This window comes from Lichenostomus cassidix, chromosome 4A (genome assembly GCF_008360975.1).
Source record: "Lichenostomus cassidix isolate B80296 chromosome 4A, HeHo_3.0, whole genome shotgun sequence".
Taxonomy (NCBI): Eukaryota; Metazoa; Chordata; class Aves; order Passeriformes; family Meliphagidae; genus Lichenostomus; species Lichenostomus cassidix.
In genome coordinates this window covers 2,108,479-2,136,227 of record NC_139485.1, presented here as the reverse complement: position 1 = coordinate 2,136,227, position 27,749 = coordinate 2,108,479, and the positions used below count along the sequence as shown (strand labels likewise).

At 42.7% G+C, this 27,749-nt stretch overlaps 1 protein-coding gene across 1 annotated transcript; it reads right to left on the bottom strand.

Moving 5' to 3' along the window:
- Window positions 1-23: 23 nt before the first annotated feature.
- Window positions 24-27,713, bottom strand: LOC146437272 (ubiquitin carboxyl-terminal hydrolase 12-like). The gene is made up of 9 exons (XM_085060038.1): window positions 27,591-27,713; window positions 14,763-14,843; window positions 11,837-12,050; window positions 10,779-11,005; window positions 9,485-9,561; window positions 8,582-8,665; window positions 7,792-7,989; window positions 5,843-5,921; window positions 24-2,371 (listed from the first exon to the last, which is right to left on the bottom strand). Exons 1-9 carry the CDS (start codon window positions 27,636-27,638, stop codon window positions 2,270-2,272), a joined length of 1,110 nt encoding a protein of 369 aa, XP_084916164.1. The 5' UTR covers window positions 27,639-27,713; the 3' UTR covers window positions 24-2,269.
- Between the last annotated feature and the right edge of the window lie 36 nt (window positions 27,714-27,749).

Genomic DNA, 27,749 nt, shown 5'->3' with positions numbered 1-27,749 from the left:
CAAGGAAAAGCCTTTGGGCCCTGTGGGTTTGATCATAATGACCTTTATTGGAGACAGGTGGGGTCATTTATTATACAGAAGTAACATCACACCATTCTCTTCCCATTTAATTCCTTTTAGTCTCCTAATAAATCTGTAGCAAAAGTGCACTTTTAACAGTTTTTAATCTATAGTATATATCTTTCAATATTATCTCTCAGTCAGGTATTTCATTTGTAAAAAGGTATCACCAGATATACAAAATACATGTCTAGTGTACTACATTACTTTTTGTATTTACTGTTTAGATTATTTTTAACTCAGTGCTCTCTTTCTTTTTTCATTTTTTTGCAAGACTTAGTGATGACAATCTTCTGGTGGCATCACCAGGAGAGGACTCACAGCTTGTGTGTGGAGAAGGGGAGAAGACTCTTAGCCAGGAACAATTGTCACACAACAGGAACAAGATGACAAGAACATTTGCTGTTGTCGAATGTGTCTCTTAAAATGACAGTACTCTGTATAATAAAAAATAATTAAAAAACCCAATGTCCGTATTTTTATCTTCTGGAAGAGATGTGCCAGGAGAATGGAAGCTGCACCCAGCTGGAATACAATGGCAATGGTTCATCTGCATTTGGAAGGCAGGAGTTAATTGCTAAACATCACGTTTGTGGTCATGAGAGGAAGGAACAGACACAGGCAGCACAAGGAACTGTGAAACGCTGCTTTCCTGAGGACAGTGTTTTGGTAAAGTATTGAATATCCTGCACAAGCCACAGAATTGCATAAGTTAAAGATCCTCAAGAACAACAAGCACTGGGGACAGATGAAGGCTGTGCTGGGAACAGCCACACTGAGGACACACAGCTCAGGGAGCCAGCAGGTGAGGACAGCAAAACACTCATTCCCACTGGGAGTTTGGAGCCAGCTGTGACAAGCTTTGGCACAGCAGCAGGACTTCTCCAAAAGAAACTTGCACAAGGGTTTCTGAGATATCTCACCACCTTCCTTAAGTCTTTTCTTCCTAGTTATCCTTGAGATTATGACATATACACACATAACGGAGAATTGCTTCGTTTCAGTCTTCAAAAGACCAACAATTCCCCCTGGGAAGCAAGGCCTAGAGAGGTAAAACAATCAGAAGCATTTCAGGGGTGTTTTGATTCCCAGATGGAGATAAGCATCACCACCAGATAACTGCAACACTGACCAGGTAATGTCTGCTTGGTTGGTTGGTTGGTTTTCCTTCTCCACCTGCTCATTACCTTGAAGACTCAGCAGGCCTGGATTAGTTCCCTAAATCCCCCTTCCCTTGGTTAACCCTTCCCAATTAGTGCTGTTTCTGTGGATTAGCACAGATTCAAAATGCAAAACTTGCACCAGTTTGCTTGGAATTGAGTGAAATGTGGAACAGATCCTGCTTCAGAATGAGGGCACTTTTGGTTTATGCAACAGCTCCAAGAAAGGTTGGGACTCCCAACTTTTCTGCAGCAGAGATGCTCTTTGACAGGTAAGGGCTGCTCTGCTGCCCTGCAACCTGCAGCAATGGGGCCTTGAGGCAAAACTGCTGCTTCCAAAGGGAAATGCACAGCAGGAGAGGCTGGATGTGGAGACAGTTCTCTACCTTCTGCAGAAGAAACAGAACAGTACAAATAAGAGTACAAAAAGAAGCAGCGCTGTTAGTGTTCTCTAAACCCAAGAGAATGCAGAACGGGGAGGTTTACAATGCTGCTGAGAGAGGGGTTCGTCTGCTTTTTCTTTATAAAAATTACAGACTTGACATTTCCAATATGTCTTAGCTTTGTACTGCTTCTCAAGTCTGAGTCACCAAAAATATCCAGCAACCAGCTGCTGCTCATATCCTAAAATATGCCTTCAGCTGACACTGAATATTGAAATCGTTCTGCTAAAATACAGAAAAACGATGGCAGAAACCAAGGTATAGCCTCAGGCCAACTTGCAATGGTAAAAATCCTACAATGCTACTTTGAAATCTCTTCTTCAGTTCATGAACAAATAAGCAGCCAGGTTTCAAGTAGAGGTAACACAGATTTTGGAAGATAGCACGTAAAAAAAAGCCCAGAAAGAAAACTGGAACGAAAGCTCTTCTTGTTCCGGCAGTTCAGCACTAATCCTCCAAAAAGGGCAGGGAGGGACCTCTCTCCTCCCCCCTGGATCTGTCCTGGTCCTACAGCAACAACGAGGAACTGCTTCTGCTGTCACAAATATGTCCCACTCGGACATAGCTTGATCCCTTTTTCCTTGTGTCCATTTTGTGGCTCTTGTCTCAGTCCCTGGACTGGTAGAAGAGGATATACCCAGATTCGGAGTTTTTGGAAATGTCTGATGTTAACCCATAGAATTCTTCAATGGCCTGGGCGTCAATTTTCTGAAAATGAAGGAAAAGCTTTAATCAGCTTTCAATCACAACACCACCCTCAAAGCCTTTTCCCACATAAACCATTATTCCCAGTTCTTGGTGGTGATCTGGAAAGCCAAGCGGTGTTGACACAGTGACACTTCAACATCATTCAATTCAACAAAACATTTTTTTCCCACTTAGTAACTTATTGGCTGTTGAAAAAACAGGAAAATGAAATAATAAACTTCTCAGAAGGGGTGCACTCTTCAGCTGGACTACAAAACAAGTGATCCATGAAAATGTATCCTTACAGGACTAGATGACATTTTTGTATTTGCTGTTCTCAGACTGGTGGTACCTTGCCTGAGTATTTCATGATGTTAATTATAAAAAACCCAGTCACTCATCAAGGAGGAAGGTTTTTGCAGAGTTGCAAGTACATGTTGTATAGATTGAAAATTCAGCTAAAATAACTCCAGACTTCAAAGTTATTGTGACCCTTTTAAGGAGAGAAGTCCTGCAAGTGCTCCATGAGTTCTGTGGATCTCATCTAATTATGATCTGGTCATGAGAGCTTTCCTACCTGGCAAAGCCTACTGGAATATTATCACAAGGTTTGTGTCTTAAGAAAAATTATTCTTTGCTGTACTAATAGAATTAAAATCTGCATATATTTCAAGTTGTGACCTATGTGCAGTAAAGCAGCTTTGCTCTCATACTCCAACCAACAACTGGAGGGCATTTTAAAGGGTTTTTAAAGATTCAAGTTCCACATGTCCTGATCTAGCTGCTTCCCATCAGTGAGTGCTGCAATCCAGAGACTGGGATAAAGCCCTCCCAGGCACCTGTGCTGCTCATCCCTCCACTGGGATGGAGTTTTTTAATACCTTTAGGACTCTGGAGCTACAGAAATGAGAGGCTGAGGGAGCTTGAATTTGTTGAGGAGATGAGCTTCAAGTTTCCTTTCACTCCCAAGGAATAAAGCTGAGGAAGCAAAGGAATGCTCCAAACACAACAAGCTTTGGGTTCAACACCTGCCCTGCTCAGGAGGAGCAGAGACCAACCTGTGATTACACCTGGAAAGAAAGGGACCCTGCTGTGCCTCCCCCAGGAGCCTCCTGAGCTGCAGAAGCCATCTGGAGAATGTTAAACCTCTGCTCACTGAGCAGATTTTGGCATCACCACACACTCAGCAGCACTGCCTTCTCCACTGGCACTGCCAACAACTGCCTTTTCCCAGCCAAAGAAAAAACAGACATGAGTTTCCAGAAGATGCATCAACTGCAGAAATTGTCTCTTGAAGACATTAACTAAACACCTTCTGTTAAAAACACAGAGAGAGGAAAAAAATCCCTCCAAACAGATGTTTTGTCTTTTCTCCATTCCAGGAGTGAGGGGAAGCTGAAATCCCCTCCTGAGGTTGGTGCATTTTCACACCATTTATTAACATAACGTTACTACAAACTGTTAGAGGCACATTTGAACAGAAATATAGTGCAAGAGCACTCCTCAGCTCCTGCAATATATTTAGCAGACAAGTCAAACATGTTTTATTTTAAGTGCCAACCAACTTGCCATGCAATCAAGCCTATTTCCACTACTCATTCTGAATGCAACTCCAACATTTGAGCCACATTAATTCATCCCACAGATATTTTTAGTTGCAGCACAGCAAAACTGACTTCCTTCTTTAATTTCACTATCCACAGAAAACAGAGTGGAACTCAAAGGGGATTATATAGATTCTATTCTTCCCATTCTTACTTGACCAGACATAGTTTTACCCAGTTACAGCTTTAGAGGAAAAACCAGTGGATGGTTGATACTCTAAAGCTGCAACTTCTAGCATTCTGCAGCCTCACCTGGCATTAAAAATCATGTTTTTTGTTAACTGAGATTACACACCCTTTGCTCATCTCCAGACATCTATTCTAGCTCTCCAAATCCTATTCTGGAATCCCATTTCCAGCATTCAATTGCCAATCTCTGAGCTATTTTTTAAGCAGAGACACATTCTCTCCCTCCCCTCAGTTTGGAGAGCTCCATGGATGGATTTTCTCCCCTCTGCTCCAGATAACACTGTCATCCCCTGGCTGCTCTGGTGACAACATGTCAAATCAGCCAGAGATCACTGACTCAGGGCTCTCAATTCCTTTTGCCTGGCTCAGGATCCCACTTGGACTGCTCTGCCCCCTGCATTTGATGCTTTCCCACATATGCTGCAGGATGGTTGATGATCATCTCTCTCCAATTTAATTGAAAGTTGGCCCTCCAATGAAATCCTAACAGACAGATAAATATGCCTTTTTAGTGACATTTAGTGGGTAATGAGGACAAACTACTTCCTACTGACAGTTTGGAGCTGTTCATTCCTATCACTTGCCAAAAATGTAATAAAGCTTTTTGGATTTCAGGGCGAAAAGCCTTTTCCTGGGCTCTCTTTCTGCTGCAGCATCTGCAAACAAGAGCTTTGCATTCACCTTCTCAACTCTGCTGGTTAATTAATACCTGTTTGGTAGCCACAGCTGGAATGTTAACCTTCCAAAGAGCTTGATTTTTATAGCATTTTAAAGAAATTCTATAAAAGAAGATGAACTTGAAAAAGACAGAAGGACAGAAAAGCGACCTAAAGGAAAAAAAATGTGGTTTTTTTCCAGGAGAGAGGAACTACTTCCAGCTTGTGACAGTTCCTTGGATTTAGTGCCCAGGAACAGGCAGCACTTATTGAAAAGCCATGTTTTGGCACATCTCTAAAAGTGTCAACAGCGTCTGCAGATAAACAGAAATTTGGTTTCAACCTTACAACACAGAAGGGACTGACAGAAAACAAGTACAGAATAAGAGGAGGGTTACTTTACAAAGTTCATCTCCTGCGCAGAAAAGACAGAGAATATTTGCATTTTAAAATACTGAGGTGAACACGATTTCCAAAATTAGGTGTCAATTCTGTACTTAGCCTAAGACAGAGGCAGAGGAAAATAAACCCAAAAATATGAAAAGGGAGAAAGGAAACTGTTGACAGTCACACACATCCTGATGCTCAAAGCTATGCAAAGATTAAAAAAAAATTAAAAATGAGGAATGTCCTACATTTTTATTTCAACACAAGCATGGATTTTGCTATTTAGACACTTAATCAGGCCTTGACCACAGGATCTCTAAGACAAACAAGGCATTTTCATCTTTACAAAATGCAGCTCTGCTGTGGCATTTGTTCTACTGTTTGATATTTGCTTAATAATTATGTGAAATCCATGGATATAGAAATATTGTGGATATTAGCCTTTACAGATATGTTGGCAGAAAAGGAAAAATTTACTTGAGCTGTTTCAATATTAACACGAAAAATAATTTTTTTACAGTTTTTCTACACTCCAATTTGTTGGTGACAAGTGAGAGGCTCTTAAGTGCAGCAATGAAATGCAAGATAGCAATGGAAAGGAGCCTAAAACTGGGCTGAAAGCAGAGTTTTTGGGAGTTCTGATGTTCCTTACCCACCTCTACAATGTCATCATCAAACAGCAACCAGAAGCCGTGGCTCTTCACAATGGTGATGTAATGCCCACGGTTTGGGCCACTGCAGGAAAAAGGGATTAATTAAAATGGATAAAAAATATTAAATTAATTGACATGGGATAAAAAATATTATCCACGAGACATTTCCCTTCCCAGGATGCAGCTCTGCCTGGCCCAGCTCCGTAACACTGGTTAAGTTCTTAGATTTTTGCCAAATTGTTTCAATTAAAATGTCATTCTTGGCTATTTGAAAATAGAAAATATTCAAAATATACAATTTTATAAATATTTCATATTCGTAGATTTCCAAAAACAAAATTAAAATTAGTTATTTCAAGCACTGTGGTGTTGTATTCACCACTGCTGAGTATTTTGACCATTGTCAAGTTTTGAATTAAATCAGGTGTGAAATATTTGAAATCACAGGAGGAATTCCTTTAATTCTCACTGTGGTTTAACCCATGGCTGACCACAGTCAGACCTTCTGGCATTGCTCTTCCCACTTTTCTGGTGGAAGTTTCAGTCCAATCCCATTGTCCACATCCCAAAGACTTACCTGGAAGGCCAATAAAATGACCTCAATCCAAGAGTAAAGGCAGGCAGGCTGCCCTGGGAAGGGACTGGTTTGAGACAATGAATGGATGGAAAATTATAATTTACTGACCTCAAATCCTGAGAAAAGAGCCCAGGGATAGAGTGGGAACAAATATTCCCTCTCCCCACCTTTAGGATCTATGTAAGGCTTTAAAAACCCAATATTTTTACCAGTTTTAGGACAAAGAAAGTCTCCAGTCCTTCCAGAATTATTGATAAACACAATATTCAACACAGAAAGGAACTCATTTGTTTAGGGCAAGTAAATGGAAAGTAAAACTCTAAGTGCAAAATATTTCAAACAAGTTCTGGGAACTCAAAATATTTAGAAAATTTCATTTATCTCAAGCCTTTGGTAAGTTCCCAGTAAGAATTGAGAGCAGATGAGTCACAGGAATCCTAAAAGCCTCGCAAACATAAGGGGTTTGAGAAGGAAAAGCAAAACCATTTAATAATCTGAATTATTAATTACCATAATCCAAACATGTAAGTGTAGGCATGGGTATGACAAGTTAAAAACCACACCAAAAAATGCATTGGATAAAACCCTAATATGATAAAAATTAAATAAACAGTATATCTGCATCACAACAAAATCTCCCAGAATTACGCAAAGTTTATTTATACTAAATTTACAAATAATTAGCATTTTGCTCCTTACAAAGATATTTCAAAAGAATTTTCTGCTGTAATAACATTAAGACTCACACATCCCAAAGGCAGTTATAAATATTTTTTCCCTCCCATGAGGGCTTTTTTTCCTAAAATGCTTAAATTTTTTTCCTCTTTGCTTTTATTACCAGAACTGAAGCCATTCTGAAAAAAATTTCATGAAGAAAATAAGGTTATATTAAAAACCCAGCAGTGCACAGTTTATTCCACATGATGGCACCAGCTTCTAAAGAAACTTCGAGGGATTAGTCAGCAGCACATGAAAAATACAATTTAATTCTATTTTAGTAGGTGTTTTTCCAAGATTTTTATTCCATTTAGATTTCTTGGAAAGCAGGGTTAGGGGTGGGAGGAGGTTTTTTTGTTTTGGGGTTATTTAAAGATTTTGCTTTAAGATGTAAAGATTTAAGATGTAAAGATGTAGCTTTGCTACAGTTCAAAGGAAGAACTTTTCTGATGTCCCACTGTGCTGATAAAATGACAAATCTTAGCCTGAAAGTAGAATTTAAAATAGCAAAAAACGTAGTAAAACAGGTAGAAATTTAAAAAAAAAATAAAAATACTTCCAGCCAGCCAGCAGCTCCTGCATTGCCAAGCAGTGTGGTAAAACAACACAGGGATGAGAAATTCCTGTAAAATGCCCAAGAAAGGCACAGAAGGTGTACCTGCCACAGTGAACCACCACGGCCACCAGGTCATACATCCTGTCAGGGTTGGTGGCATCCCCCGAGGTGTTGAAGAGCCGCAGCTCCAGGGGGAACACCACCCTGTAGGACAGCTTGGTGTAGCGGTGCAGCTGGTCCATGTACTTGAACCTCTTCAGGTGCAGAGCCAGGATCATGGGCAGCTTCTTCACCCTCATTCTGCAGCAGAGAAATACATGGAATATAGGAGGAGGGTTAGGAAAACACCCCAAGTAAAGGTTTGCTCAAGAACAACTTCAGCATGGCATCCAAAATATTGGGAAGATGTTTAAAACGCTGCTTTTTCTCACATTGGGAGAACAGGTAATATTTATTCTCAATTTCTAACAGCACAACTAACAGCTGAATGCAGGACAACTGCAGGAGAACATCAATTTTATCCCAAATCAATGGGAAGACAGAGCTGGAATAAATCTGTGTTGCTGCTCTGGCTGTGACCAAGTCTGAGGTGAGAAATAGGATTTTTTTTGTATCTGGAGCTCACAGACAAAGCAGATGGGAGGTTTTCCAGTGGCTTTAAGCTGATTAATGCCAACTGGGGAAAATGTGGATGTCTGTAATCACCAGACTGAAACTCTTCTGGGAGAAACACAGAATTCACCTCCTCATGATGAAGCCACTTGGTCTCTCCACTCTTCCTTCATCAAACACAGACCTAAACAATCTTACCTTTTCTTACTCAATCCACCAAGAGTATTTCCCCAGAAATTTTAAGAGAACATCTCCCTCAGCCTGAATGTTTGGCCCTTACCTCTTCTGTGCCTCCTGTTTGCTGCGGCACTGCTCACAATAGTATTTGTATTCACTGCATAGAGTTTCAGTGTTACTAAATCCCCTGTGGAAATCAGAGAGTGGCATGAGCAGGGATATTCCAGAGCATCCAGGTAAAAGCTACTGCTGATAATGCTGAAAAAAACCCCCAAACAACACACAGAGGATGAAGCTCCTTTCATTCATGGTGCTCCCAGACCCATCTGAGGTGGAGTTGTGCCACTCCTGGGATGCAGCAGCAATGTTCAGCTGGAAAAATCTGGAATTTACACCCTATTTTCTGGCTAGGCAAGGTAATAAACAGCAATAAGGCGACTGAGTTTTGTTTCCATCAGTAGCCATTCCATGTTTTCTTTCGTGTCAGAAATTAAATGTTCACATCTCCAGCCATTAAGTAGCAGAGTCTGGATTATCCTTCAGCTCCCAGCAATTACAGATCCATTATCAGCTATTAAAGAGCCAGATGCTGTATGCAAATTGCAGTATCCAAGCAGAGCTGATAAGCCTTGGATCCAGCAGACAAACACACAGAGCAAATGTCTCTGAGGAAAAGCAAAACTGACCCTAAACATCAGGAGAAGGCAACTGAAATTCAATGACAATATTAAAATAATTAACAGTTTATTGCAAAACCAAACACGGTGTGTTTATTTTTGATAAAACCTGGCTGTGTGATGTAACCAATTCAAATCCCCATAAAAGAAGGTGAGAATCAATCTTAGCCATCACTAACACTCATTAAGTATTAAAAACCACTAAGAAACCTTCCAAAACTCACAGTATTTCACCACATATCAAAGCCTACAACTGTTGCACGAGAGAATAACTAATCCAGGCTCTTTGCTTCTGGTATTTTTTTCCTTTCCCCAAGAATTCTGTTTACCTTAGACAATGTGTAATTGATGTATTTTGTTCCACATCAACCGAGAGGTCCAGAAAGTCCTCATCTTTGCTACTAACCTTAAAAAAAATAAGAAAAAGAGATATTTGATAACAATTTAGAACTGGCAGATTTCTTCTAACCATTTCTTGAATGGTGCAATGTGATTAAAAAGAAATGCAGACACACACACACAGAGGCCTTTTCTTGAGGTAAACTAAGACTGACTAAATAATCTGATGTGTTACTAAAATCTGAAGAGGAATATTGGGAAAAAAACCAATAAAACAATTTAACAACAATAAAACAAAACCAAAACCCTGGGGAAAAAAGCACAAAACCCCAAACCTTTTCTCATAAAACATTTCTCTCCTCTGAGATTTTAAGACACATCTGATTATTTCGCTGGCAAACCTGAGTTTTAACCACTCAGAGCTCTCAGTGGAGAAGCTTTAACCACATCCCATTTTCTCTGCAGCCTGATGCAGCTTTCTGCTGCATCTCAGGGTGTAACAGTCAATACTTAGAGGCAAGGCAGAACCAGGCAGATGGCTCTTCAATTAAATGGGTTAGCAGTGAGGAAAACCATGTTTCCATTTGTGGAGCAGTCACATTTCATCGCAAAATCCTTGAGACAGAATCCTATTAATGTCATTTTCAGAGCTTTTCCTCACCACATAGCCATAACTTTAGATTTCAAACACCAAGAACAGCCTTTTCTGTTGTAATCACTTCTTTTTTTTATTTCTCTCCCCATCTGGGTTTTAAATTTTTTCTTTTAGCACTATTAAATCAGAGCATATGACTAACTACAAATCCCTGGGCTGAAGGTGGTGTGGTTCTAATTCTAGATTTCATGGCACTTTTTTTGCTCTCAAACAGAGTGGCCACAGACAGAATTGTGACCAAGCACAGAATTCAGTTCGAGCAACTCAGTTCATCCCAGAGTTCAATTAAGAGCAACTCTCATGGAGAAACACAACAGAAACTCTCAACCACTGACACAGGGAATAACATGGAGACAAAAAGGCAGCTTGGATCAGCCAGGTGCAGCTGCCTCGATGGAAACAGGGAGGAAGAACAGGGAAAACACTGCGCTTTTTCTGGGCAACATACCTTAATGAGCATTGCTTTGAACATAGAGCTGATACAGTCCTAAAATAGGCTATGCTCCATATTTTAATAGACACAGTGCAATTTCATCTACCCTAATAAATGAGAAAGGGTGCTTAGTGTTAGGGCAAACAATCCAGAAGCTGAGAGAAAGCTAAGAGGTGTGGTTTGCTTGTGCACGTACAGCCTCACAGTTAAGACATCTGGTTTCATTGGTTAGTGTTCCTTGGAAGATTTCATGGACCCACGTCAGATCAGCCTTGTCTCCTTCTTCACTCTCAATGCTGCCGTTCTGGAGCTTCCCATTCTGCTTCTCCTGCTTTTTCTCCTCTTGGAGTAAGTCAGCAATAGTGTTCAGTAGGTAGTTGAGGAATTCGTGTGCATCCTGCTGCATGTAATTATCGAATAATTCTGGAAAGGAAGAGAGGGAGGACAATGAACAACGACAGACACTTCCCAACACCAGCTCACTGTGCTTTTTTTCCCTGCCCTCCTCTCCCCTGTTACACAGCTCTGGTTATGCTGGTGAGTTTGGGAAGAATGGCACTTTGTTGTTCTCTCAATGGATGTTTGGTTATCCTCAGGTTGCAAGAAGCAAACAGCTGAAAAATAACATTAAGGAAACTTCACTGGGGATTTCTCGGAACTGAAGAAAACCATGATTGGTTTGGGGTTTTTTTGTAGCTTTTTTCTTCTTTTCTTTGGAGATGGAGAGAAATAAAGAAATTCAGATGTATTGCCTTGGGCCATTAGTTCATTAAGTCCAGCATCAAGGGCAAAAATCCCCTACTGGAAGTTTGTTATCTTTTCAAGTTCAAGCAGAGAGGATAAATCAACAGCCAGAACTTCTCCTCACCAAACAGCCCTGGGAAACAACCACCACTGCTCATCCTAAGGAATTTATCCTGCCACAAATGCCAGAGAACAGGCTATGAGTGGCTGAGTCTCCTCTGAGAGCTCCTGACAGCCTGGAGCAATGACCTGGAGTGTGCTGACTTGCTCCTCTAGGGAACACCATGCCAGGGTGGAATATCTGCACATGTGCACACACTCCAGGCAGCTCCAGAAACACAGATATTGAGATAAAGCCAAGCTCACAGGACAAGCACAGAGGTGGTGAAATTCACACCGCAAAAACCTCTGAGCAACCTGTTCAAACCTGACAATTCAGACTCAAGAAGGAAGCTGTGTTTAATGTTTCACATGCTTAAAGAGGCATTCCAAACTCATCGATTCATTTACCGTTTTCTTTCCTCAATCGGGAAATAAATTTCTTGGGTGGGATGACTCCCACCTTCTTCTTTTGCGTGGCAATACTGTTGAAGAGATCAGAGAGGCAGGTCAGGAGGCTTTCCTTCTTTCGAGGCTGCACCTTGTATGCCAGAACTTTTTCCCGAAATGGCCGACAAAAATAAAGTGCCTGTAAGACCGAGTTGCAGTAGCAGGTATTGCCGAACTGGTCAGAAAAACAGAACAGAAGGAAAACAAAGGGCTTTGGGTTAGGGCTGTCAAAAAGGAACGAGAGGAAGAGGTTGTTCATTGAGAATGTCACACAGTGAAACTGGGAAAGTCACCTGGCAGAGCTCATCTGCTGGGGAATACTGGTTGGAGTGGGGGAAAGGCTGAGCCTTGTACCAGTAAGGGAAGGGAGAGCAGACAACAGTCACAGGGATACTGGGAATACCCAGAAAATAAATAAATAAACAGAAAATAAAATGAAAGCTAATCGCAGAATCAAAATTTCTGGAGACACAGCACTACTCATTCTAGGAGGGGAGACCCTGCTGGGAAGAGGTGTCAAGGACCCAAAATAAAGAAATAATGAATTTCACAGGATGTTCTGAGTTGGAAGGAACCCCCAAGGATCACTGAGTCCAACCCCTAAGTGAACAACCCAAATGGGGATCAAACCCACAACCTTGGCATGATCAGCACCCTGCTCAGACCAGCTGAGCCAATCCCAGTGGTAAAACACATCATAAATTACTAACAGAATCCAATCAATACTTCCTGCTCACAATGGAGCGTTTTGAGCAGCACATGGTGCAGGGCAATGCACAGAGCAGCTGTTGGTCCCTGCCCTGCCTTAAGGCAGTGTCAGAGCACAGATAAGGCCTGCCAGAGGCAGCTCCCCGTGGCTGAGCAAGGAGGGACAAGGGACAGCAGCTTATCACTCACAGCAACACACCACGGGTTCAGAGCTGCTGCTCTTGCTTCAAGAAAGGAAAACAAATTTGCCAGCCCCTCAATATTCTGGTAATGAGGTTGTGCATCCCGAGAGCAACACATTTTAAATAAACCAAAGAAGCATAAAAATCTGCCTGCAGAACAGAGACTTTTCTGAAGTGGTGCTCAGACATGGCCACTGCTCACTCAAATTTGGTGTGATTACTGTTGCAGAACTGTTTCAAGCTAATAATCACTTTGGCTGAAACAGAAAATGAACAGCTTCATTCATACAGCTCAAAAGGTCACAGATTATAGCTACAGTAACATTGATTTATACCATATGCAAACAACAGGGAACAACAGTTAAAACTTATTGACATGAGGAAAATAAATATGGAAGCTAAACAAACACATGAATCAGGAGAGAATCACTCACATCCTTGTTAGTGACCTAGACAAACAAAGAAACACCATGCTAAATAAATTTGCACACAACATAAAACAGGCATCCTCAGTTTGAAGACTTATTTGAAGACAGGAGCTTCTTAAAATGCAAACTGAGGTGAAATTCTGGAATGACCCCATTGTTCCATCCCTCTTGCACTACAGTACATAGAAACTGTTTTAAAAGGCTGTCCCCTTCTCCCACATATTCTGCAGAGGCTTTGGACACAGTTTAACTCAGCTCACTGATTCAAAAAGAAACAACTATTCAACCCCAAGTCTGAAGCCTCCACTGCCCACGAGTTCAACACCTGATTCTATTCACAGTGCAACCACACATTTAACAGCAGTGATGCTGAAGCCACGAAACTGCCCTCTTTCAAATGCTCCCATTAATCTCAAATCATGAAAGAACCAGAAATAACTCTGGAAAAAGCACGGCGTGAAAACAACCACGCTAAAGAAACCGACTGCTAGAAATGAAGCACAACAGCATTAGTCATATTTTGTCCTTCAAAACAGAGAATGGATGTGGTTCTAATAATTCTGGTTATTTTTAGGATGTTGTTTTTCCTCTTCACACCATTCTGCTGTTTCTGTTACCACTGGAGATGCCTTCCATTTCTCCCATTATGGTACCAACCTCAGCAGCTTTGGAATGGCAATTAACACCACAGTTAAGGAACAGAATTCTGTGTGCTTGGATAGCTGGGTGTCTGAAATAAAAACTGCCAGAAACCCACACTATGTCAATTAACTGGGTCTCTAATGAGCTCAATAAATACCACTTAGCTGGCCTTACTTGGTGTGTGAAGAGATGGAGCATGTCCCAGCTTTCGGCAAAACCTTGACAAGCAGCACCCAGAAATATCTTTGTTTCTAGTGAGTTATGCCCAAATTGTATTTTCCCATCATAAATAAGATGCCACAGAACCACTGTTTCTATAAACCACCTTGGGATCAACATCCTCTCTCCACAATTAATGCAGGCAGACAGCTCTGCTGCCCCACAGCCAAGCCACACAAAGTGACACATTTTTGGAGGGTTCATGGCTACACCAGGCTGTCAAAAATCCAAAAGGAGTATTACTACACCTAAGGAAATGATGGACCCAGCCCATGTCATTCATCTCTTGCATAAAAACTTCCAGTCCTCCCACGAGAGGGTTTTTTTTTAGAAAAGTAACACATTTTCATCTTCAAACCTCCCCTGCACTGCAGCATCAGTGGAAAATCTTCTCTAGAGGAGCATATGAACAATGGACACACTTTATTAGTTCCCACTTTCCAGCTAAATATTAAGAAGCTCGAATTAGAAACGTGTCAGAGTAGGAAGGGTTCTGTCACAGCCTTTACAAGAAATACATTTATTTTTCTGTGTTTCAGATGAAATTGTCTCTTGGTTAACAACCACACTGCAGGATGTGGTGTCTAGGCTCAGTCCCACTCGAAGTGAGACGTGCTCATCAATCAAGTTCTCACAGAGAATCCTGTTCAGCTCCAAATTAGGATATGAATTAAAACCCTGCATTTCAAGGAGAGAAAATTCACTTACATTGACCAAGCCAAAATAATGCTCATTCACAGGGAACTGCTCAGGACCAATCTCTTTCTCCAAAGCAGAGGCATTGGCGCCCTACAAAAAAACAATGTTTATGTTAGAGAAAATACAAATTTCCTAAAAAAAAAAAAATCAACAGATTTCAGATCACTGCTATACAAACAAAAAGCACAGGAAATTATTTACTTCCATCGAAAAGCAGCACTTTGTCTTTGCTGTGTTCTTCAGAATTAAATCAATATGATGCTTTATTATGGTTTCATTTAAAATGTCAGCTCCCTCAGCCAGAATTAGTTATCTGATCTAACAGAAGGGTTTTCTGCATTTGAGTTCATTTGAAAATTAACACAATCAGCTGTTCTCACTTAAAACACCAGGTTAGTCATAGTGACCTAGAAACAGTGCCTTAAATTTAGCCAAGAATACACAGAAAAAATAAACTTATGTTGTACTTTTCTGCCTTTATTTTGCAAACTACTATGGACAAGTGAAGTGTGATTACAAAACCCCAAAAGAATGGAAATAAGAGTTTTATCACAGTCTCAGATCACCTGGAAGTGCTTTGGCTTTGCTGCCCTTAATTTCAGGGTGAGGTATTAAGCTCACAGTGCATTTTGACACATCCTTGAGTTTCCAGCAATACAAAGAGGATGGAATTTGCTATTTTAGATACAATTGACAAATACCACTGCCTTTCCTTGGCACATAAAGCAACAACTAAAGCATTCCAATGCTTTATTTTGAATTTTGACTTGGTCCACTTTATATTCAAAGTGGTTTATGCATCTCTTTCCATTTTCAGCCCACCTGATGGGTGGCTCTCACTTGGGGTTTGGTACTTTCCCTCATTCCACTCCATCCTGGTTTTTTTAAGTTTCTTGCTGCTGCTGCTCCAACAACCCTGAGCTCATCTAATGCAGAATCCAAACTCTTTGGATCCTTAATGCTGTTTTAAATATCCAACTCTAACCTTGTCCAAACAGAAATCCTTCTGCACCTTCAGACACCTCAGAAAAGCACTAAACCAAAAATTACAGCCCAGCAAAAGTCAATTAATTTATTCCCCTGAAGTACCAAAGGTTTTTAATTGGTGAGCAAACATTTCAATCCTCTCCCTATTCACACAAACCACAAGTAGAGACTGTAAGGACAGTTCCATCCAGATTGTCTTTAACAGAGAAATAACTAAACATTTTCTAAAGAAACAGGAGAGAAACCAAGAAATAATCTAGTTTAACAGCTGTAGTTGGATGTCCCCCATCAGATTTACATTTACAGTGAGCTCCATTTATCAAAACAGACAGAAAACGAGGCAGAATTGGGTTCTACAAACCCCACAAAACATTCCCTAGCTGCTGACAGATTTACAGGAAGAGCTCTGCTCAAGCAGCAATTACACACATTTTTGAGGTCTCTGTGCCAGTTCAAGCAGCTCCTGTCATTTGTTTCCCTGCAGCCATTCCCTGGGCCAAGGAATGGAATTTTTCCAATTTCTCCCTCCACTATCTCCCCCCTCAAAACCCCAAATCAAACCTAAATAAAAGGAGAACCATAAGCAAGGAAGATGTGCTGATAGGAGTCCCTCCAAGGGCTACCTCAGCTCTTCATTTCCACTCTTCTGATCCACCCTGGCTTTGGGAAATGATGTAATAGGAGATGATCATCAAAATTCCACGGAAATGCACAAGAGGTGAAAATTCCAGAATTCTCAGCCCGGAAATCAGCACTGAGTCCTGCTGAGGTTGTTTGGCTCTCACATGCTGCATGTTTGGAGACAGGGAGAGCAGGATGTGTAAATCCTGCAAGCCTGTGAAGTTCAGTTTCAATTTCTCTGAAGTTTCCTCGCCTCCTCTGTAATCTCCAACATTAAATTAGGGAAACACTGGAGAAAAGCCCTTTAAAGGAGGTAAACCTCACAGAATTAGTGAAATACAGCCCAAACACTCCAGTGGGTAAAGAAACACATGGGATAAATATCTGAACAAAGAAATAAAACCATTAGAACTGCAATTTTTAATAAAACTATCCTCTAAAGAATTTAATAAATTCTACCATAAATCAGGCCTGCAATTCAACCACGCCACTTGCACCTCTCCATTTAACCTGACAGGTTGCAGGTGGGTTTTTTTCCAAGTGTTTCCCTTTCTCTACTGCCCAAACTATAGATTTGGGTAAATTAACTGCAGAGGTCATTAATAAAATTAAGGATTCCTTCCTAAATGAAATTATATTGAATGTATTATTTACAAATGAAGTTGTAGATGCTTCATCCCTGGAAGTGTTCAAGGCCAGGCTGGCCTTGAGTGGGATGAGCTTTAAGATCCATTCCCACCCAAACCAGTCTGGAATTCTGTGATAATTCCAAACTTTCTTGCCAGAGAACATTTTCAATTCATAAAATAATTCAAAAAACCCAAAATGGGGCTCAAAGCACTAGTGGGAGGAATCAACAGAACCACAAATTAGTCTTAAATACTTCTGAAGATGCAAACTTGCCAATTAAACACTGAAGGAGCTCCAGGAAATGCAATGGCCAGCATTCCATGGTGCAGTAATTCCCTTGCAGAAGCACAGATGATTCACCACGGAGTCAATGTCCACGAGATCTGCACTAAACATGGCAACAAGGATACAGGGGGGAAAATCCACTTATTTCTGCTGAGGGCACCACTTGGCCTTGGTCACGTTTCACGAGGTCACGGTTTGGGGTGAGGTCCAGAACTGCAGGCAAAGTTCAGCTCCTCCCAGTCAGGGATCTTTGCAACTCAGTAATTAGCAAATGAAGCCAGTGGAGATGCAATCTGGGACAGCCTGAACCGTGCCCTGCTGCAAGGAAGCCTAAGAAGCAATTTGTTTTCATGCTGATGGGTGTCACACACCTTTTCCCACCCCAGCTGAAAGACTTTTCCATCACAGGAATATTTGCTTACAAGAAACAATCCACACTTCATCGTTTTGGAAGCACAAAAGTCACATCTTATCTAGAATTAAAATCTAACCAAAGTGGTGAGTGTCCACAGTATAGAGTGTCCATAGTGGTGAGTGTCCATAGTATGAGAATTTATATTATTATTATTTGGGGAATTAAGAAATGCATCTCTTTGGGCTGCCACAGCCAAACTGTTCTGCATTTTGTGGTACTTTGCACATCTACAACCATAATAAAATCAGTATAGTTTTGCTAAACTATGTCACATACTGTGGGAACAACAAAAAATGCCATGAAAAGCAATACCTTGTCCATAGCAACTGAATTTGCTTGGCATAGAACAGCTAAGCAAACACTAAAAACTAAAATACAGCTGAATAGAAAAGTTAACACGGGAGATAAGAACTGACTTTTCACTGCTAGTAAAAGCCAAATAAATCCATGTTTTAAAACCCCAGAAGTACATCCTTGACTTCCAGGAGGTCCAGGGAAAGGTTCTCAAGGAGCTGCTCTGCTGCTCTGGTTCAGGACCATCAAACTCTCTGTGCTCAGCTCTGGGAGCAGCAATAAACCCCAAATTTACACAACACACAATTATCAAGGAGGAAAACCTCCCCCTAATTTAACTACGTGGTAATAGTGATTTACTTACATAATGAGATGTGAATTTAGCACTTTCATACGGCTGGGGGAGGTGACAACAGAAGTTTCAGCACTTGAAAACAGGATTTTCAATTTTCTAGAAATTTCTGGAACTTCAAATGTTGTCTCAGAGCTCTCCTTTTCTGTTCACACCCCTGCTCACAGAACTGGCTGTGCTTCCACAGGTCTGGAATTATTAGTCAAATAGGAAAAGGGAAAGCTGCCTGGCCCATCTCAGCTCTCAGCACCTTAGCAGCTCACAGGAATACACACAGCTAAAAATGGCCAAGAAACCCCCAAAACCCAACAATCAAATAGCTCCTGTCATAGCTGCAGTCATTTTACTTCATGCACATTAGCTAATTAAGAGAAGGATCTATCTAAGAACATTTGTGCTCACTAAAGACAAAAAACACCTTTAAAAAAGACAAAACACCTTCCAAAAAATCGAATCTACCAAACTTTAAAATACCAAGTAACACCACAGGGAACTGTTAATATTCAAGTTTTCCTCACTTCTTCATTCCAACACAGTGAGGGACATCAGGACATCACACCAATATCCTGATTTAAACATTTAAGAAAAGACTGGATGTGGCACTCAGTGCTCTAGGCTGGTGACAAGGTGAGGATTGTCAGGTTGGACCTCATGATCTTGGAGGTTTTTTCCATCCTAAATGTTTCTGGGATTCTATTCTGTGCTCAGATCCGGATGAAATATAGAGAAAATAGGATGGGGGTAAATGAATATTTACCCAAAGAACAGCCAAGGCAAGTTTTGTTGAGTTTTTTAAAGCAAAAAGGGATGTGAAAAGAGCAGTTTCAAACTTCCTTACCTGAGGGAGCTGTCTAACCAAAGCATCTCTGAAGAACTGATCCCAAAGTGCTCCTGAAATTTTAACTGAAGAACCCACCAAAACCAGAAGGGAGATCTATCAACTCTTCCAGCTTGCAAGCTCTGAGTGATTTTTGCTCAGTAGGGAAGTCTTAAAGATTTATTTTCAGTTCAATGCACCATTAAAGTGGAAAAAATAGTAGCAGACTTCTATTCCTTAGCCCGTGCTAACTCACTGCAGCACCAAAAGGAGATCACAGAAAAGGATGTTTAGGCATTATTGGCTCTTTTTAGCTAAAAATACCCCATTCCTGCAAAGAAAAGGAGTATTTTGCATGGCCTAGATTGAACTGAGTTAAGAAACTGGAAATGTATCGAGTTTCCAGAGGCTTCAATACTTGATGACCTTTAACTTATTGGATTTGTAATTATGCTTACAGACAAAAGGCTCATAGGTTGCATCCACTTATCTGCAGGAATCAGAGAGGAAGAAGAGTGCTCAGTTCTCTGCATATTATATTTAATTAGCTTGATGGTAGAAATTCGAATAAGCCTCAGAGTTGAAGAGTTTTGGTGAAGCTGTGGATGAATAAAAGCTGAGAGGGATTAATACCAACCACAGAGCTCAGTACAGGAGCTGCAGTCAGCTGAGAACTCCACATTTTCAGCATCCACGTGGCTCCTGCTTCAAGTTACAACCTTTCCCCTTTTTAGCAACATGAATTTTACAAAGTTTCACTGAAATCCTGACCAACCACAACCCTTGGCTGAGATTTAGTAGACTGTTATTACAGACAACCCGATTTTTTACCCTGAACTAACACTTCCCCACTTGGATGGAATTCACATTTTCTTTCCCAAGGATCTCTTTCTGCTGCTCTGGAGGCAACTGTGCACATGTGGGGATGGTTAGAAAAGCAGGGAGAAAGAAGGCTGTGAGGAGACCTTTGAGCATGAGACAGCTGCTGCTGCAGCTTCAGGGAAAAAAGGACCCAAATTAGCACAACACTGGGTCAGGATCCTCACTGCTTTTCTGAGCTCTTGTCAAAATAATCAGGTCAACGCTGTGCTGCTGCTCAGCAAACAGGGAGAACAGAGCTGGAAAATGAGGGAAAAACCCACAAAGCAGGGAAAGAATCATGAGTGGGGAGAGCCCAATGCCCTGAGTGTTCACAGCATTTATCTCTGAGGGGCTCTGACTGTACAGGTTTGGAATTGCAATGGCTTTGGAACCATTCCATAACCATCACCAGAATGACAAAAAACACTCCAGATCTCTCTGGTGTCACCGGAGGACAGATGTTTAGAAAGACTTGGTACACTTGTCAAACAAATGCTACATGAGGTTTCCATTCATTTTTTTTTAAAAGGGATGAAGCAACTGCTTAAAGTACAAGGGAGTTAACTACAGCTGTGAAGTCCTTCTCATCTTTTCAAAAATACAACTACAAACTTCCAGTTTGGTCTTTTATCAATACTGATCCTGACAAAATCTGTATGATTTTTTTGTTGTTGTTTAAATTTGCTGTGCTTGTTTTGAGGCTCTCCACAACTTACACATCCCAAGAGATGCTCCACTTACAGTTCATTTGTAGGCAGTGGGAGATTTTCAGAAGAGAACTCTTAAAATCTGGATGTGACTCCCAAAATTCCTGGAAAATTCCTATGTGTACACTGTATCATGTTCAAACTGCAGTTTCCTGTGCTTGCCCACATCCTTCAGCTGCTTTAGGCCTCTCTAAAACTAATCCCATCACATCACTTTTAATGAGCTGAAGACAATCAGTTAATTTAGAGCCCTTCCATACAGCCCATGAAAATTGGAAGATTCAGCCCTTCTTTAAGGATAACTACTATTTTTTTTAGCTCAGTGCAAAATATTAATTTCCACATTACCTGATGTTGACACATTTGTCCTCCTCTCTTTGCAATGAATGTGGTTCAGTGCAAATGAAGGAATGAAAGCCTCATAACTCAGGGTACTTCTAACCTTTCACTGCAGCTGGATGCACACCCAGAAGCTGTGTAACATCACTGCAGTAACAGCCTGATGAAATAAAATCCCTTAGGATATTTTGGCTTGGACTCCACACCATCCTAACTCCTGCACTGGAACCAGCTGCTTCCCACTGAGCACCTGCCTGCAAAGGATATTTCTCTTTAAAAAGGCAAAAAAGGGAAAAATATCTAAGGGATTTCACTGTCCAGAACATGCCTGGTGCACGAGTCTTGCTCTCTAATTACTCATTTGACTGTTTCCTTTTAGCAAATAAGGGTAGGGGAAGATTCAGCATTAAAAAATAGCTGGGAAGCAGCTTTCAGGTTGTGCAGAGAAGCTCCAGGGGACACCATCATCGTGCAGCCCTCCAGATTAGAGGAGCTGCTTAAATCCACTGCTGAGGGGTGGTTTTAAGAGAGAATAAACAAATCAAAACAAAAAGGAAAAAAAAAGAACAAGTAGGCCAAGCCAGAGCTAGTTAAAACCTTTCAGGAAAGAAATCTGCATGAGCTGATGCAGAAGTCTGCCTGCACTTGCTGTATTTGCTGAGATAATAGTTCCAGCTTCAGGACTATTCAAATTACCCTGGGGGGAAGTGGAAATGGAGCAAATTGGGGTTGTATTGCTGCAAGTTTATAGAACACATTGCCATGGTTTTCTAAACACAGATTAGATGTTGTTTTCCCCATCCTTTAAACCTGCTTGGCTGTAGAGCACTGAAGTCAGATAAAAAGAGTTGTCAGCTCAGGGTTTGAAAGGATCCCTTTTCATGTATCCAGGAAGGCTGTCGTTCCAGGCATAACAAATTACTGTAAATTGAGCCTTTCATTGCAGCACTCTGCCTGCAAAAGCACTGCAAACAAAGTGATCATCTCCAAAGGAGCAGGTAGAGCAGTGTCACAGACTTTCCAATGCTCCACGCTTCCAAATGCCACAGAATCTTCCTCCTGGAAAGGCTGTGCCTATTTCCAGTGGGGAGGAAAGCTCACAGAGCACCCTGACTGCTGCAATCTCACCCAGAGAAACTAGAAAGTGCTGTATTTCAAAGGAAGTTTACTCCAGTGAAGCCTTAATTGGAGTGGTTGTAACGAAATGAAAGCAGGGTGCTTTGTAAACTCCTCCAAGCACATGTTTATTCCATCAGGAGCTGGTCCTGCAAGGTCCACAGGATCCACACCTCCCAAAGGCACAGCAGGGATTTCACACACACTTGTGCAAGCCTCTCCTTCTATGCTCTTTCAATCAGATAGCAAAGTTGGGCTCCAGTGAAAAGAACATGTGGAAGGGATGCTGGAGAAAGGGTAGCAAGAACAGAACCAGTGCTGACCTGTACCAGCACCTCACTGCCCTCCTCAGCCATCACCATCACCATCACCACTGCTCCCACTGCATCCACCTGACTTCTCCCCCCACAAGGCTTCTCCCAGTGACCCAGTAACACACATAGCAGTGGATGCTCTGCCAGCACAGCCCTCAGAGATTCTGCAGCTCTTGGGAGCTCTGAAAGAACAAACACAAACAGATCCCAGCTGTGCAAGGCCCAGTGTTTACCAGCATTGTTCCTTTGTGAGCTGGCAGTGAGATTTTATCATCAGCCTCACACATCAAACAGTGCAGGGACAATGCTGGGAGAAGTGAGGAAGTGGATGCTGAGGGAAGGCAAAGCCAAACACTGCAGATTTATAAATAGGTTTATATTTCATTTATAAATAGGTTGTAACTTCAGACATTACACAGGCACAGAGCAGTAAAATTCAGCTGTGGGGTCAATCAATGGGTCTGAATGGGGAAATACATTCACAACTCAGTGCATGAGAGGTCAAGTGGATAAATCATGGAATGGTTTGGGTTGGAAGGGACCTTAAAGCCCATTCAATCCCACTCCCTGCCATGGCAGAGACACCTTCCACTATCCCAGGTCTCTCCAAACCTTACCCAGCTGACCTTGGACACTTGCAGGGATCCAGGAGCAGCCACAGCTTCTCTGGGCACCCTGTGCCAGGGCCTGCCCACCCTCAACATATCAAATCCCTTCTTTCTTAGTCTAAATCAACCCACTTTTAGTTTAAAACCATTCCCCCTTGTCCTTTCATAACAAAGTTTATCCCCATCTGTTTTACAAGCCCAGTTTAAGTATCCACCATAAAAGGAGCTGAAAATATAAAATACAACACAGAAACAAACCATAACGAGCTACAGAAACAAACCATAATGATCTGCAGTGCTGCCCTTTATTTTGGCAGCAAGTGTAGGAATCCCCCAAACTGACATCTGCTAGAGCACTGAAAGCCATTTCTTTTTTAATAGCAACAAGATACTGAGTGATGTGCATGTAAACACAGATGAGTCCGAGGCAATAAAAGCATTTCCTCTAAGCCCTGATTAAAGAATGAAACAAGAGAGATTCAATAATATGGAGCACCTCTTGAACAAGCTACACCCTGTCATTTTAGCATCTTTCCCTGGGTATTCACACTTCATTTTTAAATTGCAGCAGCTCTGAAGCAGAAGTTCTCTAACATAATCAGTTTCCTCAACTCCACAGCACAATACAATTGGGATATCTCATGACCTCTCATTTTCCTGAGGACAATTAAAGCACAAAATTTTAAATGTTTGCAGACAATCCAAGCAGACACCAGAAAAGCTCATTTATGTGGTACTTCAGGACTCGTGTAAAATCCTAAAGCTCATTCCAAGGAACCCTGTGTGATCCACCTGAATGCAGCCTGGCTTTCCTTCCAGCTCCAAACTGTCCCAAACCCAACATGTGGAAAATGCAGGAATAAACCCCCATGACACACAGCATTAAACCAGAGTACAACTGTGTGGGAAAACCTTGCAGGAAGTGACCTCCTCATTGCTTTGCAAAGGGTTATGTATTTTACCCTCCTAAAACAAAGCAGGGTATTCTCAGGCTGGGTTTTAAGGGCAAAGATGGTTATTTTGTTTCTTAGAGCTTAACAAGAAACAAAATAACCATCAGTCAAGAAGCAGAGCATTGCTGGAGACAGAAATCTGCTTAGCCAGCACTGCTTCTACCCTCCCTTCTTTCAGGGATAAATATAAACGCTATAAATGTGAATTCTCTGATAAAGCTAAACCAAAGTCCTACAGCTACAGGTGACAGCAGTGAGGTGACATTACACACCAGGGACACCACAGCCCTGCTTGAGCTGCCCAGTGTAAATTATTCAGGTTGCAAATGGAAATGGGTGACTTAAAAATGCTGCAGCCACCTCCCCTCTAGCACTGAAGTCAATAATTATGGCCTGATTCACAGTATGTAAGACTAGCCCCAATTTGTACCCTGGATTGGAGCTCTTCAGGCATGTCCTACTGGTTTAACAAACAATGAGACATGAACCTAGAGGAAGTGGCCCTAATTGCCTACAAGAAACAATATTTCTGCTCCTGGCTTACTACAGACTTTTCATGAGCTGCCAGAGGGGGAAAGGACAGGTCTGTGCTTTGCACTTTGCTCCATTCTCAGGTTCTGGTTTCTTTCTCCAAAAGTTCTGTCAATTCAACAAAACCCCCCAAGTTCTGACTCAAAAACTTGGGTCTACAACTGTCTCAGAGCACAGAAGACATTTTGGGCTAGAGGATGCAGTCAGTTCACAGAATTCAGCCCTCCTCAGCCAAGAGCTGATTCCCACCTGTCCCCCCAGAATCACAGATCCCCATTTAAACACTTCTCAAACAGCAACTGTAGATTTTTTATGCAAAACACCTCAGCAGTGCTCTCTGTTTCCATTTCCCATTTAATTCTGCAGTTGCTAGCAAACAGGACAAACTCCCAGAGCCCCCAGCAAAGGTAAGGAGCAGGACACAGAAGTGGTGGCAGGGAACAGGACACAGAAGTGGTGGCAGGGAGGCAGAGCTCAGGTCAGTGGCTCCTGGCCATGGATGTGTTTCCATGTTTGTCAGCAGCCTGCCCAAGCAGTGAATCACATCCAAATGAAGCCCTGCTTCCCTCCCAGCTCCCAGCCCTTGCCAGGCTGGAGTTGCCACACGAATGTTATGAAACCCCAGAGAAGGGATGCTGCTCACCCCGAGGAAATGAGCCATCCTGAGGCACAGCACAGCCCATCCACACTGAAACACAGGGAGATGATTTCAGCTAAACCTCATTACTGCCTGCTAATGAGTCCAGGCCATGGATTTCATTTTTAAAGAGATACTGGAGTGGAATGGGGTGTCTTAGAAGCAAAGTCAGGAACAGCAGGCCCTGTGATGCCAAGGGGTCTGACAATGTCACAAACCTGGGTTTCACTTTTCCAGCCTGGAGCATAAATTATGACTGCAAGTGCTGATGAAAATTGCATATTTTACTGGAAAAAATAAGTAAAGTGCTGTACAATCACTGCAGATTAGCACAATCCTGAAGAGAGTGCAGTTTCCCAAAGGGACTTTGTTAATGTATTTCAATGTTTTTATAAAGAAGGCTCAGGTTTTTCATATTCCTTTATGACAAAGCAAACAGTACTTTTACTTACTGGACATGCAAATAAACTGATCCAGTTTTAAAATACAGCACCCAGACCTTAATTTTCCTGGTCTAGATGAGGGAAAAAATGGTAATATTGGCATTAAGCTCAGCCAGGCTACACATGCACCTAAAACACTGATGTTGACAGATTCCACAGCATTTGATTAAATAACTGATAAAGAAATTTGTAAGCCAATTTCATGCAGTTATTTAGTGCTACCAGCACTGCTCTACAATTTCTGCACAGAACTGAAACAGCAAATTCTCCACCTGAAACACAAGTGAGGAGAATCTGCTTCCCCAAAGCTTCAACACAGAAAGGTTTCTTGGAAAAAAACACTCCCAGTACTTCAGGAGGGGAGCTGGGAGGCAACAAGCACCTGCTCAGCTTCCATTCACCATCCCAAGCAAAATCCAGGCAAGCTCAGGAGCCAAAATCAATGCAAGGTTGGCTAGGTTTAGCCAGAGTCTCTAAAAACAAATCCCACTGGAATGGGCTCAGGTCTGGCTGCACAGTCACAGGAAAAAGCACTGTCTTCCATCTGCCCTTTCAATCTGAGCCTCAGTCAGCTGGTCTCAGGAATGCATCCAAAATATTCCATGGATTGAGTCAATCTCTTGCCTCTGGGCTGCAGAACTCCACAGCAAAGTCATGACTCAGGCACCTCTCATGGCCTCAATCTCACCTGGGTCTGCTGGGCAATTCAAAAATACAAATAATGTAGGGAAAAAACATTTAGTGAGATTGGGGAAGTGTAAAGTTCTGGGAAGTCTCCTCCTAAAGACTTTCAGTGAGGTCTCCATGGCCAGGGATTTGAAAAGATTAATCTCTCTTGTTAGGGGGTTACAGTGAAACTGCAAGTGGTCATTTTGCACTGGGCTCAGCACAACTGGCCTGGAGTTACACTGGGAATCAGCACTGCATGGAAATGAAGCAGGAAAATCCTGCTCCTTTTGCACCCAGGTGAAAACAGAGCCAGGAAATCAGTGTGCAACAGCCCCTGCTCAAACTGCAGCAAGGAGATGGAAACCTGCCCTCGGAGCAATCAAAACGTGGGGTTTTTGTGGAAACCAGACTGCTCACAGTGGACACCCCAGGCTGAGCCTCTGCTGGCTCTGAGGCATTCCAGCCCCTGTCAGAGCTCAGGCTGAGGGAGCTGCTCACAGGAGGTTCTCAGTGCCCTGCTTTTGGTGTTTCACTGACAGCCTGCGAGATTTCACTGTGAGTCAGCTGTGCTCCAGCGCCAGCCCAACCACTTGCTGGTCTCTATTTACACAGCAGCGTAACTTCATTAAAAATTCTGCATAATCATGCAATTACCAGCCTGCCTCTCTCCCTGGCAGCAGGGACGATCCCTGTTCCGTGCATCCACGTGGGATGATTGCAGAGCTCTGATAAACGAGTAGAACAACCTTTAAAACGAACTTCGTTATCACAACAACCGACCACAGCCCGAGCCAGAAGGAGAATTACCGCTCAATAATTCTTTGTCTCTCCAAAGGGCAGCACCCACCTGCCCGAAAAACATTTCGGGGCGCAGGCGGCAGCAGACACACCCCCGGGAGCGCCGAGCTCGCGTTTCTGCCGAGCCCCGCGCCGCCCGACACCGTTCCCGGCGGATTGCAGCCGCTCAGCCCAGATCCCCACCAGCCCGGCCCAGCCCGGCCAGCACCCCGCCTCGGCTCCCCGCCCGCCCGCGCCCTTCCCGGCACAGCCCGGAGCCCTCAGAGCCCCTCAGAGCCCTCAGAGCCCCTCAGACCCCGGTGCCGCCGGGCCTCCCGCAGCCATGGCTCCAGCCGCTTTCGCTGCCCGCACGGCGCCGGCACGCGGCGGGCCGGCCTTCCCCGGCGCTGGGCGCGGAGCCCGCCGGCGGGGGCCGGTCGGGGGCGGCTGTGCGGGGCGGGCGGGCCGCCAGAGCTCTCACCATGGTACAGACGGCGGCGAGTCTCCGCACCGTCACCAGCGCCTCCATCCGCCCCCGGCCGCCGCCATCTTGGGCCGCGACTGACAGCGCCAGCTGCGCACCCGCTAACCGCCCCGGCCTGTGCGCCGCGCAAACGGCCCCGCCCGCACCGCGCTACCA

What these genes read in the sequence shown, in the direction of transcription:
- LOC146437272 (XM_085060038.1), bottom strand. Translation starts at nt 27,638, where the DNA reads ATGGAGGCGCTGGTGACGGTGCGGAGACTCGCCGCCGTCTGTACCATG. An exon ending in GTGGTGGTTCACTGTGGCAG is followed by an intron (nt 5,922 to 7,791) that starts GTACACCTTCTG and finishes TTTTTCCTGCAG; the next exon opens with TGGCCCAAACCGTGGGCATT. An exon ending in TTGATGATGACATTGTAGAG is followed by an intron (nt 2,372 to 5,842) that starts GTGGGTAAGGAA and finishes CTTCATTTTCAG; the next exon opens with AAAATTGACGCCCAGGCCAT.